The sequence below is a fragment of the Lactuca sativa genome, chromosome 6, assembly GCF_002870075.4.
Source record: "Lactuca sativa cultivar Salinas chromosome 6, Lsat_Salinas_v11, whole genome shotgun sequence".
NCBI lineage: Eukaryota > Viridiplantae > Streptophyta > Magnoliopsida > Asterales > Asteraceae > Lactuca > Lactuca sativa.
In genome coordinates this window covers 158,709,255-158,729,825 of record NC_056628.2, presented here as the reverse complement: position 1 = coordinate 158,729,825, position 20,571 = coordinate 158,709,255, and the positions used below count along the sequence as shown (strand labels likewise).

The 20,571-nt window shown below is 32.7% G+C and overlaps 4 protein-coding genes across 4 annotated transcripts; 1 reads left to right on the top strand and 3 right to left on the bottom strand.

Moving 5' to 3' along the window:
* Positions 1–1,331: 1,331 nt before the first annotated feature.
* On the bottom strand, positions 1,332–1,950 carry LOC111901202 (blue copper protein 1b). The gene is made up of 2 exons (XM_023897086.2): positions 1,766–1,950; positions 1,332–1,657 (listed from the first exon to the last, which is right to left on the bottom strand). The coding sequence occupies exons 1-2, from the start codon at positions 1,929–1,931 to the stop codon at positions 1,332–1,334; spliced, it is 492 nt and encodes a 163-aa protein (XP_023752854.1). The 5' UTR covers positions 1,932–1,950.
* Positions 1,951–6,474: 4,524 nt separating this feature from the next.
* On the top strand, positions 6,475–8,714 carry LOC111901238 (subtilisin-like protease). Its single transcript, XM_023897110.2, has one exon. It carries the CDS (start codon positions 6,475–6,477, stop codon positions 8,692–8,694), a length of 2,220 nt encoding a protein of 739 aa, XP_023752878.1. The 3' UTR covers positions 8,695–8,714.
* A 2,101-nt stretch (positions 8,715–10,815) lies between these two features.
* LOC111901201 (uncharacterized) lies at positions 10,816–12,328 on the bottom strand. The gene is made up of 3 exons (XM_023897085.3): positions 12,174–12,328; positions 11,879–12,072; positions 10,816–11,268 (listed from the first exon to the last, which is right to left on the bottom strand). Exons 1-3 carry the CDS (start codon positions 12,267–12,269, stop codon positions 10,998–11,000), a joined length of 561 nt encoding a protein of 186 aa, XP_023752853.2. The 5' UTR covers positions 12,270–12,328; the 3' UTR covers positions 10,816–10,997.
* A 4,792-nt stretch (positions 12,329–17,120) lies between these two features.
* LOC111901181 (uncharacterized) lies at positions 17,121–19,938 on the bottom strand. The gene is made up of 8 exons (XM_023897063.3): positions 19,755–19,938; positions 19,598–19,672; positions 19,466–19,525; positions 19,233–19,271; positions 19,088–19,156; positions 18,411–19,019; positions 17,834–17,905; positions 17,121–17,549 (listed from the first exon to the last, which is right to left on the bottom strand). Exons 1-8 carry the CDS (start codon positions 19,866–19,868, stop codon positions 17,316–17,318), a joined length of 1,272 nt encoding a protein of 423 aa, XP_023752831.1. The 5' UTR covers positions 19,869–19,938; the 3' UTR covers positions 17,121–17,315.
* Between the last annotated feature and the right edge of the window lie 633 nt (positions 19,939–20,571).

The following is a 20,571-nucleotide window of genomic DNA, read 5'->3' as shown; positions in this document are numbered from 1 at the left end:
GGATTTGGTTGGCCATCATTATGCATGCATGTATTAGGAGATGCTCTTAAACCTTATGTGCCTGCCCAAGCAACAATCAATTACATACAAGGCCAGTTCCACATAGTGTCCCACTGTGGCACCGACAACGTTTGACTTCCGTGTATGCAGTGTAAAAAGTTTTGAATTTTTTTTTCTATTAATATGTCACTATGTAAAAAAATGTGTCACACCTAGTATAAAATCATATGTTCGCCCCTGAATACATACACATACATCTGTACCAATGGATGAATAGTCTTCATAGTATATGGTTTACAAAGGGGAAATTTGCAGCAATATACACCAACAATATTCAACCCTTAAATGGAAGCAATATATGACATATGACTGATTTTATTAGGGATGAGCATATGGACTGGGGAACCGGCCAGAACCGGTACCGGAACCCGATGAAACCGGTCGGGCCGGGACTGGGACATTATTTTTGTGGATTTTTGGAACCGGGAACCGGCAAAAACCGGTAGAACCAGCAAAAACTGGAACCGTATAATGCTATTTTTTGAGGACCGGTTCCAATATTTGATGACACGACAAAAATCGGTAGAAACCGGGAACCGGTAGCACTGCCGGGCTGGTTCGGTTCTTGATTTTGGCCGAAGCCGGTTCCCGGTTCGGGCCGGTTCGGTCCTTTTGCTCATCCCTAGATTTTATAAAGCATTTATCCTATTGGTGAGAAGAATGCCGGGAATACACAAAACGAAGAGGAGTAGGCATGCTTTCGAAAAGACTATCTCAAAGAACCCAACTTTATTTTTTGTTCAACATTTTAATAGAGTTCATAAACAGTTTACGAGAAAACATATTAAAAAAAAAGATATATCGGGAAATCGTGAAACCATTTTCGCTAATTAATTAGGTGGTATATATGTTATAAGTCTTTGAAAATGTGACCATCTTCTTCTGATAAGCCTCCCATTCATGGTCCTGTTTGTAACTAGCTCTTAGTTTTATTATTACATGCACTACCAATGTCAATACCAAACCTGGTAATGATGAACCTAGGTCAATTCATAAAATTAGTTCATTAAGAAAAAATTTCAAAGATGAAAATTTATGAAATGCATGCAAGGCGTTTCAGTTTAAATTATTTGCTTTTGTGTTTAATCTAGAAATCTGATACAAATACAAGTTAGAAGGGTGAAAATCGACTCCACAATAATCACGATGGAATTCACATTTAGTACATAAATTATCTCAAACTAATACATCATTTGAACGAATACATATGAAAGAATAGAAAATAACCAATGCCAAAAAATAAAAATAAATACATGTCAACAAGATATGTTTCAAACAAAGAGCAACAAAATACTACCGAATAATGCAACTACAATGCCATAGACTGTTGGTATTATCAGTTTAGTGGATGCAGATGTTGCTACTGGGCTTGGAGCGGGAGCCATTGTTTGTGGTAGAACAGTGATGAAAAGCTTCATGTTTCTTAACTCACAATGCTTCCCAACACCACAAATGTACCATTTTCTTCCTGGAGTTTGAAGTGGAATGATGTCTCTTCCACTTGTCAAAGTTCCATTTGAAGATGAAACAATACATTGTTGAAAACCAGTGCCATTGACTTTCATCACAGTGTGGGCACCAGATGCATAATTGAATACTGCATGAAGAGTATAAGATCAAAAATTTAAATTCTTGAAAACCTAAAATGCTTGAAGATGATATTAAAGAAGCCAAATGTGGGAGTATTTGTGGGAATATAACGTACCAAGTGTATCCCCAACGATGAAAACTTTATCCTTGGCCCAAGATTGATAATCAAAGTCGAGAGTCCAACCACTTTTGTCCCCAACAATGTATTCTTTGGCAGATATTGAAGTCGCAAGAACAACAAGTGTTGCGATGAAGATGATGATTGAATGTGATGCAGCCATTTTCGAAATAATTCTAAGAGATTTCCAATAAATATTTCTTTTAAAACACCCTAAAAATGGATTGTGTAGGCTACATGTTTATTTCTGTTTATTTATAAGGTTTTGGAATGAATGGAAAAGGAAAAATGCAAATATGGAACCGGCAGTGGACGGCAATTAATGGCATTGTGGATTTGGTCCTATTTTTATGTTTGTTGATTGCTACACTAAACATAAGAAAAGGTTTGTTTATTTATTTTTTAATTAATTAATTTAAATTTTTTATAAGTGGAAACGGTATATTGAGTGCCTTTCTTTCACGATTTCACGTGAATTTTTTTAGAAGAATTTAAGTGGAGAGAAAAACTTATGGATTAAGACGGTAACTATTTCCAAAATGCCCCTTTTTTTCATGCACGAGGAAAAATAAATACCAGGGACCAAGAAGCCTGCAACTCAAATCCTACCCACTTTACCATTCCCACTCACTCCCTTTCCTCTTTGTGATGTATACAAGTCGCGGTCGTGTCTCCCTATGCACCAAATGACTCAAATTTACAAAGACTAAAAATGGGCAACTTTGTATAAATTTTTACTAATAACCAAAATTCCTAATGCTCTCATAATTATTAATTTGTTATAACAGTAATCAAAGCAAAAGAAATCACAATATAATATATATATATATATATATATATATATATATATATATATATATATATATATATATATATATATATATATATATATATATATATATATATATATATATATATATATATATATATATATATATATATATATATATATATATATATATATATTAGAAAAGTTTTAGGCCCGTGCTAAGCACGACCCATGGAGGATAATAATGTATTCCGTTACCGTTATCTAATGTTATATTGTGCTAATTACTAAAAAAGTGAAAGTACAATGTTATAAATGAATGTATTTTCAATGTAAAATGCATGAATCAAAAAATTAAAAAAGGAAGTATATTCTTATAATCAACAAGCACATTACTATTCTCCATAAATCTTATCCTTACTGATCAAGTATAAGTTGTAGTATTACTTATGTTGTAAGATTAAAACATTGTGCAAGAAAGATGAAGTTGGCAAAAAAACATGTTATGACTGTTGGCATACTTGTCACATGTGAAGTTTTGGCCGTCATTACTTGTAAGGAAGTTGAGGATGTGGTTCAATAGAAGTTGATTCATGATCAATTGACAAAATTAATAACAATGAAAACTACTTTTTAATGAGTGGTGCTATTGCATTACATAATTGTGTTTAATCTGTCAACTAATGTTTGGTTTTTAATTTTTCATATAATTTTAGATTCTAATGTTTACAAGAAATATAGTTAAACAAATAAATAAAAGTACATGTCACGTAAGAGTTCAAAACATTTCATGTAATATAAATAACATGTTGTTATATGCTTACAATAACTAATACCAGTTCATATTACCAACTTCACCATTGGTGTAAAAAATCTATTCTTTTTTTTTGAAATTTCAATGATTGGATACAAAATCTTACCATTACTAAAACATGTTATGTACCCTTTACTTTTTTCTAATTCTTTTTCCTTTTAATAATGCTAAGGGCTATATTGGCAATGTTGGTCATGTAAGCCAAAACTAATGGAATGCTACTAAATATAGACTAATATGACTTGATTTGGAAGGGAAAATAATCGGGTGATAAGCAAATCACGTATCACAATCTTGAGAAAAGCCATCCACTGTGGTGTCAGACACTGCTACAACAATATACAAAATAGCAAAAATTGTGAAAGATAAACAATTTCAAAGGCTAACATAAAGAACAACTTGTAGTTGGAATCATTTATCCTAGAAGTTTTAAATGTATTAATCCTTATAAACAAAAATAAGAAATTTGTTGTTAGTTTTTATTTCCAAATATATTGCTTGTTGGAAATCTATTTTACCATTTGCTCCATGGAATTATCATCATACATGATTAATGAAAATGATGGTAGCAATTTCAATATCGAAATCATGCAAACCTTAATCAGACATAATGGAAAATGTATTCAAATGAAATGGAGGAACAAACTAATATAAAAAAAAAAAATCCAATTCAGTCAGAATTCTTAATTTCAGATAAAAACGTAATTAACACATTACTTTTCAGACATAAAATCCCTAATTTAGAATGCATACTTGAGACGTTTGGATGTGTTACATACAAAAAACTAATATTGGCACTTCCACATATAGTTGGAATGCATAATTCTAATTAGTATCATATAACTAACCACGCATCACCAACTTTAAGTGGCAGCGATGAATTCCTTAATAACTTAAAATAAAAAATAGAACCATATAAGTTGTCTTCCAATCGTGTATAAGGGACTATTGAAATTATTTGATGTGGAAGTTACTTTAAATAAAATGGATATTCAATGTAAATAATATCTAACCTTTCTTAGGGAAATCAGAAATATCAGTCAATCTTAAAGAGAGAAAGTTAATCAAGTGAAATACATGCCCAACATTAGAATTATTGTGTATATGATGTGGTCGAAGTTCTTGAAGGGAGAAAACAACATGACGTAAGAAGGGAATAAGAGTCGGTGGATGAATGGTGAAGCGTGGGTGGAAGACCCAATCCAATTTAATTGGAAAACAAAGTATACTGATGCGTTGTTTTATTGAAGCGGTGGAGGCGGTTCGAAAACCATGAAAAAGGTGAATGTTAGGGTACGTTGCGTCGGTCGAAGGTACGGTACGTGGCGTTGATAGAAGTGGGTAAATTTGATATAGAAGGCACGAGAATAAGCATGTTTTCAATTATATATATATATATATATATATATATATATATATATATATATATATATATATATATATATATATATATATATCCCTATTCTAATAAATGAATAGTTTTAATCTCATTGTGACAAGTATCACTCTAATACAAGTCCTTATTAATATTATGCCATGTGTCATGTAAATATATTAGGCAACCATTTCAAAATTCAAATTTATATTTTCTAATTATATGTTAAATTTGAAGTTATAACAACTTTAAAAATTTGATATATCTCTTAATTAATAATTTATTTAAAATCATTTATTTAAAACAATTGATTAATAATTATATATGTTATTATGAAAATTTAATTAATTTATAACCGTGCTTTCCACGGGTTATAAAGTAATATATATATATATATATATATATATATATATATATATATATATATATATATATATATATATATATATATATATATATAGGGTTAGGTTCATGTGAGACTACTTAATTTTGTGAGACCGTGAGACGCAATCCTAGCCACTCATTTAGTAGATAAAACAAAAACATTTTTAATATGTAAATAATTGAAATTTTTCGAATTTTTTTTTCCAATATTATTTTTGAAATATATATTTTCCAAAAATAAAAAAATACCAAAAAAAATTAAAAAAATATATTTTTTACATATTCTAGTAATATTCTATTAGAATATTTCACCTATTTTTTTTTTAAAAAAAAGGGATTTTTTATTTATTTATTTATTTATTTTAGTTAATTCAAGTTCCGAAAATAATATTTAAAAAAAGAAATTTTGGATTTTTCCATTTATTTTGCCTTTTAAAATTATTTTTTAGAATATGTACAGTGTAATATTTTATTAAAATATTTCACGTATTTTTCAAAAAAAAAATGGGATTTTTTTTATTTTTTTTAATTAATTCAAGTTCCGAAAATAATATTTAAAAAAAAAAGAATTTTTGGATTTTTTCCATTTATTTTTCATTTTAAAATTATTTTTTAGAATATGTACAGTGTAATATTCGATTAGAATATTTCACGTATTTTTCAAAAAAAATGGATTTTTTTATTATTTTTTATTTAGTTAATTTTTTTATAGTTAATTCAAGTTCCGAAAATAATATTAAATTTTTTTTTTGGAATTTTCTATTTATTTTGCATTTTAAAATTATTTTTAGATTTGGTCTCACGGTATCACAATATTAGAATGATCTCAAATGAACTGAACATATATATATATATATATATATATATATATATATATATATATATATATATATATATATATATATATATATATATATATATATATATATATATATATATATATATATATATATAGAGAGAGAGAGAGAGAGAGAGAGAGAGATGGTCAGGGTGAAAGTGAAAGTGAACTGAATATGAATATTTGTTGAAAACAAACGCAATCCTCCAACCCTTTAAAAGTTTAAAATCCAAAATGAGCTTTCAACCATCATTATTTGAGCTTAGAAACTACATGAAAACGACCAAAAATTGAATTAATTTACACCACTTTCCGGCCAATCAAACGATTCCTGATGATATCTTCGACGCTTACAAACTAAAATCCGGCAAGCCGATTAACCGAACGTCAATGACGTCTTTCATGCACAGATATTAACTGGCCGGCTATGCGTCTGCATGCCATTTGCTCTATATATACATTCTTGACTGATCACAGAAATATGTCCTCATAACTATCTAAAGTAACCAAGACTACTAGTTACAACATGTCGCCATTGATGGCGTTCATAGTAGTTCTCGCTCTGACGACCCTTTTAACCTGCTTTTCAGCCAACGCTGCAGACCTTGAAACCTACATTGTCCACTTAACCTCACCCAATGATCTAGAATTTTATCAAAAAGAAGATCTCCAAAGCTGGTACAACTCATTTTTGCCGAAAACCACTACAGTTTCAAATGACCAACCAACCATGGTTTTTGCATATCATAATGTGCTTACCGGTTTCGCAGCAAAACTGTCTGCGGAGCATGTGAAGGCCATGGAATCCATGAACGGGTTTGTCTCCGCAAGACCTCAAAGATTTTACAAGACTCAAACAACTCATACACCCAACTTCTTGGGCTTGCACCAAAACTTAGGGTTTTGGGCTAGTTCCAACTATGGAAAAGGTGTGATCATCGGTGTTCTGGACACCGGAACAACTCCAGGCCATCCTTCTTTTGATGACACCGGAGTCTCTCCTCCACCAGCAAAATGGAAAGGAAAATGTGAAATTTCAGGATGCAATAACAAATTGATCGGATTGCGGGATCTTACCGAGGGTGAAAACGGTACGCGTTTTGATCAAGACGGACATGGGACCCACACTTCGAGCACTGCGGCCGGAAACTTTGTCAATGATGCAAATGTATTTGGAAACGCTCAAGGGACCGCGGTGGGGATGGCCCCACTCGCACACTTGGCAATGTATAAAGTGTGTACGGTGGAAGATTGTACGGAGAGCGCGATCTTAGCAGGCATGGATGCCGCGGTTGAAGACGGTGTTGATGTGCTTTCACTCTCACTTGGTGCCGAATCCGTTCCCTTTTATGAAGACGGGATCGCGTTAGGTGCATTTAATGCTATACAAAAAGGTATTTTTGTAGCATGTTCCGCAGCTAACTCGGGCCCGTTTAATTCAACGTTATCAAACGAGGCCCCGTGGATTCTCACCGTAGGGGCTAGCACACTCGATCGGAAAATAGCCGTATCCGTTTCTCTCGGAAACAAAGATTCCCTCGATGGTGAATCGTTATTCCAACCTAAAGATTTCCCAAAAACCCTACTCCCGTTGGTGTACCCGGGCTCGAATGGGGTTCAAGATACTGCATGGTGTGCGGAAGGATCATTAGACAAAGTTGATGTGAAAGGGAAGCTTGTCGTGTGCGATAGAGGTGGCGGGATCGCTAGACTTGAAAAAGGGCAAACGGTTAAGGACGCAGGAGGCATGGGGATGATTCTTTTGAACCAAGAGTCCGATGGTGCAAGTACATTAGCCGATGCTCATGTTCTTCCCGCATCACATGTCGGTTATAAGGGAGGATTAGCGATCAAGGCGTACTTGAACTCAACCGCGTCCCCCATGGCCACTTTGGTATTCCGCGGGACTATAATCGGCGTTGATTCAGCTCCCACGGTTACTTCCTTTTCTTCACGAGGGCCAAGCCTGGCGAGCCCAGGAATCCTGAAACCCGACATTATTGGCCCTGGCGTGAGTGTTGTTGCAGCGTGGCCAGTGTCTGTCGAGAACAACACACAAAACCTCGCTACATTTAACATTGAGTCGGGTACTTCAATGTCTTGCCCGCATCTCGCGGGCATAGCGGCATTATTGAAATCCGCTCACCCCTATTGGTCACCCGCGGCAATAAAATCCGCGATCATGACCACGGCCGATCAAGTTAGCCTAAACGGTCAACCAATTGAAGATGAACGCGAGCTCCCTGCAGACATCTTTGCCATCGGTTCGGGACACGTAAATCCATCAAAAGCCAATGATCCCGGGCTTGTTTTCGACATTGAGCCCGATGAGTACATTCCTTATTTGTGTGGGCTCGGTTATACAAGCAAACAAGTTGGAATCATTGTGTCAAAAAGTGTTTCATGCTCGAAAACTATCCCAGAAGCAGAATTAAACTATCCTTCTTTTGCAATCACATTAGCAAGTGGCCAAAAGAAAACATATACAAGAACAGTGACAAATGTTGGTGAGGCTAATTCGAATTATGTTCTGTCGGCGCAGAATATTAGTGTCCCATATGGAGTAACTCTTGCCATTAGCTATCCTCGTTTGGTATTCACCGCAGTGAACCAAAAGTTAACGTATGAGGTAACGTTTATGTGGGATAGTAAGGTGAAGATCGATGTTCCTTATGGCCAAGGAGTTATGGCTTGGAGTTCGGGTAAATACTTGGTTCGAACCCCGTTTTCTATAAAGTTTGTATAAAAGAGAATGGCGATTGAAGGTCGTTCTATATGAAGTTATGCATTTTCTGCATCTGTTTTCGTTGTTTCTATGGGTTGAAATGTTCGTCAATGCTTGATCTTTTCTTTTGTAATGGTACAGATACGATATAACAAAATCTATTTGTCCCAAATTCGTGGTATCAGAATGCTAGTTATTTTTTGTTTCCACTTTCCTGTCGACTTTGTGAAATTTGATCTGGATTGATCCTCAATTCCATTCTATTTAGGGGTTTGGATTCATATAACAAAAGAGCATATAATTGGATTTTACTGGATTTCACAAAATCTTTTGGTGGGTTAGAATATTCAAAAGTCATGGAATTCAATTCCAAGCATTTTCTATGTAGTTAAGATACACAAAAACATTTTTATATATTCAAAAGGACCATCTAAAAGAAACATGACGTGTGGCGACGAGAGAAGTCGTCTTTGTCTTGGTGCAATTTTATGCGATAACATGTGGTCGCTGCAGGAAAATTTACCTTTGCAAGTTTTTTCTTTCAAATCTTGCTATGTATAGTTCATTTTTACTTTTAAAAAATAGCATTTTTCATCTTGCAATATATCATTTTGCTTTCCACTTAAAAATAGTTTTCGAAAATTCTGTTTGAAAACATTAGCTCTTATATCGTGATTGACATGTATAGTTTATTTTTTTTTCTTTTACCAAAATATAGTTAAAAATACATTAATGAACAAGAGTTAGTCAACTATATATAACTCATTTCCAAATATTCGTTTATAGTTATAACACAAGAACGTATGTACAAACAACTAATAAAGAATCTTTATTTCTTTTATTTAAAAAAAATGTATGTACATTAATGACCACACCAACCCCCTCTCTTATAGGGCCCTATAGTTTTAGCTCGTGTTAGTTTGTTGTTCTTTGTTAATGAATATACTTTCATGAGAGCATCATATATTGTATTGTATAACATGAGTTTTCCGATTTTGATCGTTAATACAAAGATCAAGAAGTAAAGAAGGTACACACCTTATCATAACTTGAAAGTTGAAAATCAGAAAAGATGGATTTGCCAAAGGGGGGAAGGATATGAACGGGATATCAATTCCTCTCCTTATCACTCAATGGAAACAACGATCCACCCCTTTGAAGGTTGTCTATCCCTAAGGTCCTAATAGAAATAAATAAAAGATTTTTGTTTTTAAAGGTTGAATCATGCTTAAATTTCTAACATCTCAATCTCTTTCCGGAAAGAGGAATTCAAATTTATGATTTTTTATTTGTTTTTAAATCTCATTTTGATCATACTATCCAGGATTAATAATAGCTTTTAGACTATCTTGTTATTTAGATTAATTTGGATGTGTGATTTTGTTTTCCATTTGTTTTTAATTTTGTGATGTAATTTGTCAAGTGTCTTCAATCTTCAATATATTTATTACTCTTCATGATTTAAAAATAGAAAGTTTGTAATCTGACTAGTTTTGGGTATGGAATTTTGTTGTTCTCAAATTAGAATTTTGTCTTTATTAAAAATTATGAAATTATGAATTGATTTTATCTTTAACATGAATGGAACCCAACTCGTATAAGGTTTGTGAAATATTATTTTTATTGAAATTGTGAATCGATTTTAATGTTTTTATCTAAAATTTGCTTTATTTTTAACGGATAAGTTGTCTAATGTCTCATCAAGTAAGTGAAAATGTATCATTTTGAATTATGAAATGTTTTTTAATGGCCAACTTACAAAAATAAATAAACAGTCGAACAAAACGGTAACTCTACAAGAGTATGTCTATTGAATTGTTTGCATTATTTCATAATTTGTGATAAACTAATAAAGTGATATCAATTGTGATTTGTTTGCAATTTAATTCTTATTTTATTACTTGTGACGGTTAATGACAAATTGGATATGATTTTTTCATTTAAATGTAATTTTATTTGGGTTTTAATTTGTTGAACAACAACTCATACAATTCTAGTAATAATTTGTTTTTATTTTGTTACTATTTCCTAGTTATCTTTTTTGGTTAATAACATAAAAACCACTATATTTGGATATTCTTCTCGTTTTTAACAATCAAATTTTAATTTGTTCTAAAAACCATTCATTTTTGTTATACAAAAACCACCGGCCCATATTTACAAAAAATTCAATCGCAACCACTATTTGTTTGTTGTTAATATATCAAAATTTAACGTGTGACAAATTTATGATATATCTACTGTTTTTCCGTTATTAAATGTGTGACAAATTTAACACAAATGCTATGAACCATGCTTTTATGTTGTTTCGATTCTTAGTGTTGTCATGGATGCACAGGGCTTTTCTCTACATCAACATCACCAACGGGTAGCTCAATGTCAAGCTGTGAGGTTGTTTGTATAGACGAAGATACAGAAGTATAAGCCACAATCCCGAAAAAAGAACTAAAAAATGAAAACAAGGCACCAGATACAAAGAGCCCAGGCTTTACGACGTCGCACGTAAGCCTACCATGGTATTTTTCTTGCATGCGCTCTTGATTATATACCACCAAACCTACTAAAAATAGAATCACTGCTACAACCGACGCTATCCTTGATTTTTCCAAAAAAAAAAAAAAAAAATCATGTCAGCTCAAAGAAATTTATAACACCCGACTAGTCAAGATTTTTGTATTATTTTTGATGATGTGAGTGTGTCCTTTCCTTTTTTGGACAGGTCCTTGTCGTTGGTTGTTCTCAAAATATATATTTATTTTTTTTAACTGCATAAATTACATGAATGGTCCTTATGGTTTAGAGTAATTTGCAGGTATGGTTCCTAATTTATTTTTTTAACTCGGAAGTTCTTTATTTTTTGTTTTTGTTACGTATTTGGTCTCTGTCTTACCTAAAAACACTATGTTTCCCTTGATTTTTAATTTATTTAAATAAACACACCCTCAACCCCACCCCCTAACCTTACCTTACATAACCCACCATTTTTTCCTATTTAAATAATAGTCTTTTTAGGTAAGAAAAGGACCAAGCGCGTAACAAAAACAAATAATAGGGACCACGTGCTTAACAAAAACAAACAGTAAGGACCTTCCAATCTAAAAAAAAATAAGTTAGGAACAAGCACATAAATTACCCCAAACCATAGGGACCATTTGTGTAATTTACTCCAAAAATATATAGTCCAACAATCTAAAATTTCACGTACCATGACAAGATATTGAAGACATTACTGTTTTTGATCGGGGTTGATGTGTAGCCACTAGGACGACAACAACACCCGACTACAATGAGTAAAAGGATTCGACTTATTATTGTGCACACAAGCGCCAATATTCCAAATCGGATCGAATGACTACTAGGATAAACACATGATAAATGCTCGATATAAACTTTTGATGCCTGCATTAGGTGCAACATACGAACATGGTCATGACTATTGTGATCGAATCAATGAGTTGATGTTATGGAAATATGATGAATTTTTTTGGTGTTATTGTTACCTTAATCCTAGTAGGTTCAGCAGCAAAACCTGCTACCATAGATGTTATTCCAAGCACCGCCACGATGCCGCTAACCACCACCACTTTGGCCATCATTTATGAGCTCAGGTCGACTACAAATCAACTACCTTTTGGGTCTACACGAAGAAGACTTGTTGAAACACCCACGAGTAAGACTTGTTGAAGATGAAAGCTTATGCACCCTTAAATATATGCAATGGAAATTACGACGAATATTCATTTTTCTTGTCTTTTCTTTTTGTATATGTTTGGAGTTTTCTCTATGTTTTGATTTTATTCAAAAGTCCAGAGAAATTAGGACAAAGATAATATTTTGTGTGATTTAAATTATTTAAATAGAGGTTTTTATGTTTTCCACGACACTGCTTTGTTGAAATTTTCAGAATCATTAATTTCAAATTAGTTTCGCAACCTAATTAAAAACTATTATAAACCTATATTGAGAATACTCATGTCTGTTTTATTGTTCAAATGTAAATGTACATGACTACATATAACATATTAACACTTAACTTTAAGGTTTTTTACGATAAACACGCCGATAAAAATGCAAATAAAAGAAATAAGGAATATAGGAATTGATGTTGTTCATGGAATAGATCGCATAGATTGATTTTGTATAACCAAATTAATAACAATCCAATCCGCTTCATCTATAAAATGTCACCAATTAGCCAACCAAAAGTCTGGCAATCCGAGACACGAATCTGAGTGACATGACTCGACACAAATATACGACATGAATACATCTTGAAAATTGAGATAAAATTTATTTCTTTTCGTGTATTCATACCGTGTCAAATTTGTGCCTGACACGTTTGCATGACACGAATACACGAAGTGTCATTTCCTTGTATAACCCCGCCTTTTATTTCAAGGTTATGCCATCATAAGGTTTGCTATATAGATGGTCCTTATCAATGTCTATAAATTGTAAATCATTGATCGAACAGTTAAATCGGAATAACTGGATGCTAACAGACCTAAATCTAAAAATTAAATAATATTGATGGTAAGAATATAATTTTACTATCATTACGACAAAGGTGTAACCGATTCTAGCAAACTCATAAAATATTCGACTCGAAAAATAGTTAAATCAACTTGGTTCAAGAGTTCGACTTCAAGCTACTCGAGTATCTTATCTTATCGAGTCGAGCTCAAGTATTGAATACTTGGTTCGTCAATTGCTTGATTGAGCTTAGTTTTTTTAAGAAAAAATCTAATGTACTCCTAATTCCACATATTTACTAGACGAGATTGTATGCTCAACTCAAGGAGAGAGCATAAAATCTGATACTGATGTGTAAGAAGCTCTTTTATAGTTGAGCTTAGTTACATTTACACTTTTACACTCTATTCTATTCATATTTCCATAATCACACATAGTCAATTGGAGCTTAATAGAACTTCTATAATGATTTACACTTAGTTATCCATGATTGTCACTTTGGATCTAATAATATATTGTAAGAAATAATGACTTAATGTTTTTAGTAAGTTTAAGGAATGACATGACCCTAAGAAAAATGAAAACGTAACTAAGCTTGATATAAAAATAGTCGGAATCGACTAATGAATTTAAATGCTCGAGTTCGATCTCATCTTATCGAGTCAAGCTAGAGCATTAGATTATTGGTTCATGAAGCTCTCTAGCTAATTGAGTCTAGTTACATTTACACTTTTACGCTCTATTCTATTAGTATTTCCATAATCACACCTAATAAGTTAGAGCAAGTAAGTGCTTAAAATGATTTTTTTATATATAATTTAAGGTAATAACTAATCGACTCAAGTAGATTCGAACCGAACTTTAAAGTGTTAATTACTTTATTGAGTTTGAGCCTGTGTTGGAATATTATGGCTCGGTCGAGTCGAGCTCGAGGTTTTTTATTCGAATCGATTTTCGTGGTTGTCAATACACGACTTAGCTTGTGTACAACCCTAATTACCATCGGTTGTCACTTTGGGACTAAAAAGCCTTTATATACATCATACTTCAACTATAAGTATATCATAAGAAATAATGATTTAATATGATCAGTCATACGTTTACACCAATCTTGGTTTGTTATGATTCCCATCACAATAAATGCATGTAACGTTAATGAAAGCAATCACACAACTATTGTGAAGAAACCATGTTGAGCTCTAATTAATATGAACTTAATAAATCCAAATTTTGTTTCACTCAATGAAGTTATTTACTCAGCTTCCGAAATGGAATCGACAATGGTTATATACTTAGAACTTTTCTAGCTAACAAAAAAAAATCATCTAATTAAACAAAACACAAACCTGAATTATACTTGAAATAGCCTTGGCATGCAAGCTTACATATGTGTAACCATTTATAAGAAGTTCTTCCTAAGACCATGTTTATTGGACCAAAAGAGTCGACCGGTTGGTTGTATAATACATATATAACTCAATAAAAAAAAAAGAGAAAATACATTGGAGGTGTCTTGAGTTTGACAATCCAAGTTTGGCAGCCATCAAAGATTGCAACCTTACTTCTCCGACCCCTGTTAGAATTAGGGTATAGAAAAGCTTGGAAATTCTGAGAATCGTGTTAAACACTTTCAGATAAAAGTATTTAGGTGGTACTCCCAATTTTTAATCGGATAAGATTCAGAAAATTGAGAAAACAGAAAAGATAATGTTCAAGATGTTATGAAGAAGAAGAGTACCAACCACAGATTTCGAATATGATCACTTAAAACTGCCACATGACAGTTTTATGTACTAAAATTGTCCAAACGTCATAAACCAACTTAAATTCGGGTCTAGAATATGGATCATAAAACCGGGTACATTTACCAAAAATCTGGATTTCGACCTCAGTCAGGGGCTCTGCCCCTTGGACTCCGCTTCTAGGGGCACTGCCCCGGACCCCCGTTGGTTCAAGGGAATCCCCTAAACATCAGTATATTTTCAACAAAGACAAAATTAAACAAATGTGCACTCCGCACCGTACCGATTTGTTCAATAACTGTTAGAGTGACATTGATCAACAAATTAACCTCATTACACTTTAATAACATTAATGATATAAAATCACCAACAATCCCCACAAGCCACGTGTATTTTTATACTTCTAATTTTTAATAAAAGTGTGAGTATTATATATAAATGGAAAAAGAAATAATATTTTATATGTTAGGTTGGGTTGTTGATAAATGATAAAAATGTTAAGATTGGTAGTAGTATTGGTTATATAGATGAAAGGGTGAAAAAATATTATTTTAATGTAAAATTGGGTTGTGACGCTAAACATAGTCTAAACACCTATGTATACAACAAATATCTTTTTCATATGTGTATCCCTTTTTTAAGTTGTGGAACTGATTCACCATTTGACCTTATAGTTGCTAGACAAAACAAGCATGGGTTTCGGGGGCTGGGGGTAGCGTCCAATGAGGAATTTTTCATGGGCTAATTCTTATATCATATTTACCTTCAATTTTATCATGGGCCAGTTTTTCGTTTGAATTTCTTGGCTTAGTCTTATTGGCAATTTTATGTCAACTACCGAGCCATTCAACCGAATAATAAGATCTCTCTCTCTCTCTCTCTCTCTCTCTCTCTCTCTCTCTCTCTCTCTCTCTCTCTCTCTCTCTCTCTCTAGGATGTAGTCGATCATCCTAATCATGTGAAACATGTTAAACAGTGTCTTATTTTTCGTTTTGCATTATTACTCTTGTTGTGTGGAATTGTTGAATTGTTTGTTGAAGTTCTTAAGCCCTAACACTCTTAATATAAAGGTCTATGTGTTCTAAATCTGTGTTATCGAATAATTGTTACTTTTCGGTTGTTTTCGAAACAACTTGAAAGGGGGGAGTTTGGTTCGCTTGACTTAATCATAAATGGGAAGCATTGGAATTTAACTCCATTCCATTGTGGTGTTTGGTTTCGCATATAATACCAAATTATGTTTTAGTGGAATTTACAAAAATGATGTGATTTTTAGACTATGTTTTAGTGGAATCATGACGACGATAATTCATTTGTTTTTTTCATCCATCTACTTAAAAAAAAGTGTTAAAATTTTTATATCGTCGCCATGATTCGATCCTCAATTAACATGAGGATTATAAAAATCAAAATACCTTGTTTCTAAGTTAATGAATTTCCTAAAATTAATCCACTAAATTAGATATCAATCATTTTCTCCTTCTTGAAAGACTGAGTTTCATTTGATATTTTTACGATCATAATTTTGATAAAATATAATCTACTTTTACGCATAGAATTTCCATCTTGATATGTACAATTTATATTTGCCTCATAAAACTAAATTTTTACAAGAAATTAATAAGAAGAGGCAATATTTATAATTTATTTTTAAGTACGTGTTCATAACAAACAATAATTTATATATATCATAAGGTCACTTTAGTACCCAAAGATACAACTACATAAGCAACTACCCAGAAAACTATGTTTCGCAATCTGACCACCTTAGAGGACTAATCCTGCCACAAACCAGGCCAATCTAGGCGTCGAGATTTTGGGTTCAAATATAATTTTCTCCTATTTTTTGCCAACGTTTTTAGGGTTAGTTTTCTTTTTTATTTGAGAAATGGAGAAAAACATTTAGAGCAGTTAGAGATACCAAATTCTTGAGTTCCAATTTATGAGCTTAGTTAGTTTCTTTATTTTTATCGGAGCATCTAGTTTTGATTTTGGATTTCTAAAAACATTATGTATTCATCTTTGGGTGAAGCTTCATATTAAGGTACTTGTAATATAGTGATTATATGTTTTCGGGTGGTTAGTTTCTTGGTTTCGATTGTTTCTGTTAATATTCATTTAGAATATAACTCCTTGGTAGTCTTGGTTAATAAATTTTTTAATTATTTGTTTTTCCCAAATGAATATTGTGTTCACATCAAGACTATGAATTAGTTTAAGAATCCCAACACATAAACATCAAAGATCCAAAATATTACATACCATAACATAATATTGGCTACTAGATCAAGGTCAAAGTAGAGTTACATGCGCAACAATCGCGCAAAATAAAAACAATCATCAAGTTATCAAGTTATATCGTACATCAATCCTTTATCAAATTACACCATTTCACAAATTAAAAGAAAAAATACAAAATATTATGATTCAAGAATCCGCAACGGGAAAAGCGGATCCAAGTTTAGTTCCAAGGTGATAACACTTGATATTCACGGAGTATGGACCAAGTTCAACATGGTTCTCTTCACCTCCCATATAAAAACATAATGTGTATAAAGCAATCTCAAATTCGGGGCTCACTCCAATCATCGTGCTCGATACCGATTTCAACACACCGTTCCATTCAAATTGGATTGTCAGCAACTGACTCTCAGAGTCAGGCTGCCAATACAGGTAATGTACTTTATTAATAATTATCTAAACTACCAACATACTTTGATTTTTTTATTTTTTTTTTCACAATCAACTTACATTTCTTTATCAAGAATTGCAACATTTTTTACAAATGAGTTATTTACCCATAATAGCAACGTACTTTATAGAGATGGTAATTTATTTGTTGCATATTGGTAAAAAAGAGTAAAGTACGTTGCTATTTTGTGCAATTTGCTATTAAAAGATTATTGAAAAAAAAATACAAGAGGAATGGATGATGGTTTGCTTACTGTCTCCCCACGCCTTCGCGGAAAGATATAGCCTTGATAATTGACTCTCCCCTTTGCTTCTTCCATGTAAAACTTCATACATAAAACAATTTCTTAGAATAAATATTTTTTTGATTCGTTCGCATAATTTTTAATACAGGACGTAGGTGGTACTGTGTTTGGCATAACAGTATGACTAAGAAAGATGTTATATTAAAAAAAAAGGACAATTTTTTTTCCACCAAAAAAGGTGGGACCAATACCGCAATACGGATGTTAATAAGACAAAAATGTCAACTTTTTGTCCTGAACAAAAAAGCAGGAACACAGTAGGACTAGTACAATACTGATGTTAATGAGACAAAAATGTTAACTTTCTGTCGTGTCCAAAAAGTATTGATGTTGATAAGACAAAAATGGTAACTTTATGTCATGTACGAAAAGTGGAACACAGTAGGACTAGTACAGTGATGTTGATGGGACAAAAATGTTAACTTTTTATCTCACACAAAAAGGTGAAACAAGTTGAGACACTTTCAATTGGACAAAAAAGACAACCTTTTGTCCTGTGTAACAAATGCAGCCTAAAAAGACGCACCTGAAGCCAATTATGGAAGCCTGAAACCGACTGCTCCCCGCGACTTTTGATTTCTCCAACAAAAACATGTTCAAAAGCCGAAGAACAACTAGAGGTGCCACCACGACCATATAAATCAAACCAAAGACTTGTCAAAAGCCCTTTAAACTCCGCATAATCATGGGATACAATACCTTTAGCACAAAGATACTTAAAAAGGTATATAATTGGTGCAGTTCTACATATCTCTTCAATGAAACCAGCTTGTTCTTGTTTCTCTTGAGAAGTGACTTGTTCTTTATACCCTTCGTGTGGATTATAGTTATCTAAAAGAGAACAGAATCGGGAAATTGTAGGTTTTTTTAGAACATCTTCACTTAGCCAAGTGAAGAGGCTTCCTTCTGCCATATCTTGCTTTTGGTATGTCTTCTTTCCTTCACCACAGTCGATTTCATAGTCTTGTCCAGGTGTTAAACGGTTGTAATCAAGCTCCCATAGCTTGTTGCAAGCTTGGCTGAGGTCATTGAGTTCATCTTCTGAGGGTTCCATTTGAGAAGTATGTGAAACTTCATTAGAATATTCTTGCTCATTTGCAGGACGTTTGAAGTTTTCCCAATTGTCTTTTTGAACCTGTGAGTTTTTTAGTTAAAAGAAGTTTGAAATTAAAGAAGAATGGAATAAGTTAATAACTTAATTACCTGTTGGTGTTTTTTTGCAGGCTTCTTCTTCCCAACAGTCTCCCAGCCATCATTGTTTTCCTCTTCAGTCTGTATTCATGAACTTAAACTGTTGGATATTAAGTTATCAACAATGGTGATAGATTTGTAAGAACAACTAAACTACCTGTTGATCAGGATGCCTTTGATTATAATCATTCACAGCCTGCAATTCAGACGTTTCTTACATTATGTTACAATTCAGACAGTTCAATAACATGAACGCATATGAACAGGAAACTTCGATCAAAATGATCTAACAATTTTGTCAGCAAATGAGATTGTTGACTTTATGTATGTCGATTAGCAGAAAACAGATCGATCCACTGATCCACAATCGGCAAATTAACTTAACATTACCTGTTGAGGTCGCCTATAAGTGTTTGATCCACCAGATCCCCATTGTTCATTCTTTTCTTCCTACAAAACCCAAACACAAAATCTCGATTCACTTTAAGAACCTAAACCATAAAAGCTCAATTTCACACTAACCTCATTTCTTCGATTGCTGTTTCTACTATACTTCTGTTCATCTTCATCATCATCATCCTTGTCGCCGGACACAACCTGTGAAACATCCGATCCATCAGTAAACAAAAACTTTAAAAAGAAAAAAAAGTAATACATAACTCGATCAACTATACTTTACCTGCGCCCACGAAGTAGATCTAGATCGTTCATCAATTTCATCTTCTTCTCTCTTCTTTTCTCGATCGTCGTCTCCAAATGCCACATTAAGCAAACCTTTCACTAGACCTTCCATTCTACAGAGGGTTTTTCTTTTCTCAGACTGTGTGATCGAAGATTCGAAGGTCGTTAATGGCGATTTTGTAAATTCATACGGATAAAGGCTTTCAGTTGGCTATTCTTTTTCCAGAGACATAATTTCTAAATTTTGTATTGGATTTTAAGTTTTAAACATGTTGTACATGTCCTTGAAGCGTTGGAGTTGTGAAATTGGAAATTTTATAGTTGGAAAAGTAGTTTTTTTAATGATTTTCTACTTTTTTTGGATCGAGCAAACGTGTCAACAAGTCAATGGTAATAAATCGATTTTGTTATCATATCTCGTTTTTGTCGGCAAACTCATTATTTTGTTTTTATGTATTTAGTAGGTTATAACCGTACATCACCACAGTTGATATGAAAAACATTAAAAGTTAATCATAAGTGTGATTAATCAATGATTAAAATAAATTTATTCATTTACAAACATGGATGTTTATAAGTTTATAAGGATATAATGAATAGTTCAAATTAATATCTACAATGATTTGAATTTTGATTGACGATTTGTATTGGGAAAATGACTTGCTAAGATAATTAATTTTTAGATATCTTCACATCTTGGTAACTATCTTTTTTTTGTACACATTAAAGTAACAAACTTGTTGGAAGTGTTCACATGTGACCATTATGACCGACTGTAGCAGGTCACATCCTAGATGCGAACACTTTCAATAAGT

Coding starts and splice junctions, on each gene's coding strand:
- LOC111901202 (XM_023897086.2), bottom strand. CDS start 1,931: ATGGCTGCATCACATTCAATCATCATCTTCATCGCAACACTTGTTGTT. Junction 1,658..1,765: donor CATCGTTGGGGATACACTTG/GTACGTTATATT, acceptor CTCTTCATGCAG/TATTCAATTATGCATCTGGT.
- LOC111901238 (XM_023897110.2), top strand. CDS start 6,475: ATGTCGCCATTGATGGCGTTCATAGTAGTTCTCGCTCTGACGACCCTT.
- LOC111901201 (XM_023897085.3), bottom strand. CDS start 12,269: ATGATGGCCAAAGTGGTGGTGGTTAGCGGCATCGTGGCGGTGCTTGGA. Junction 12,073..12,173: donor CTGAACCTACTAGGATTAAG/GTAACAATAACA, acceptor CACCTAATGCAG/GCATCAAAAGTTTATATCGA. Junction 11,269..11,878: donor GTCTTCAATATCTTGTCATG/GTACGTGAAATT, acceptor GGAAAAATCAAG/GATAGCGTCGGTTGTAGCAG.
- LOC111901181 (XM_023897063.3), bottom strand. CDS start 19,868: ATGGAAGGTCTAGTGAAAGGTTTGCTTAATGTGGCATTTGGAGACGAC. Junction 19,673..19,754: donor GATCTACTTCGTGGGCGCAG/GTAAAGTATAGT, acceptor GATGTTTCACAG/GTTGTGTCCGGCGACAAGGA. Junction 19,526..19,597: donor ACAGCAATCGAAGAAATGAG/GTTAGTGTGAAA, acceptor TGGGTTTTGTAG/GAAGAAAAGAATGAACAATG.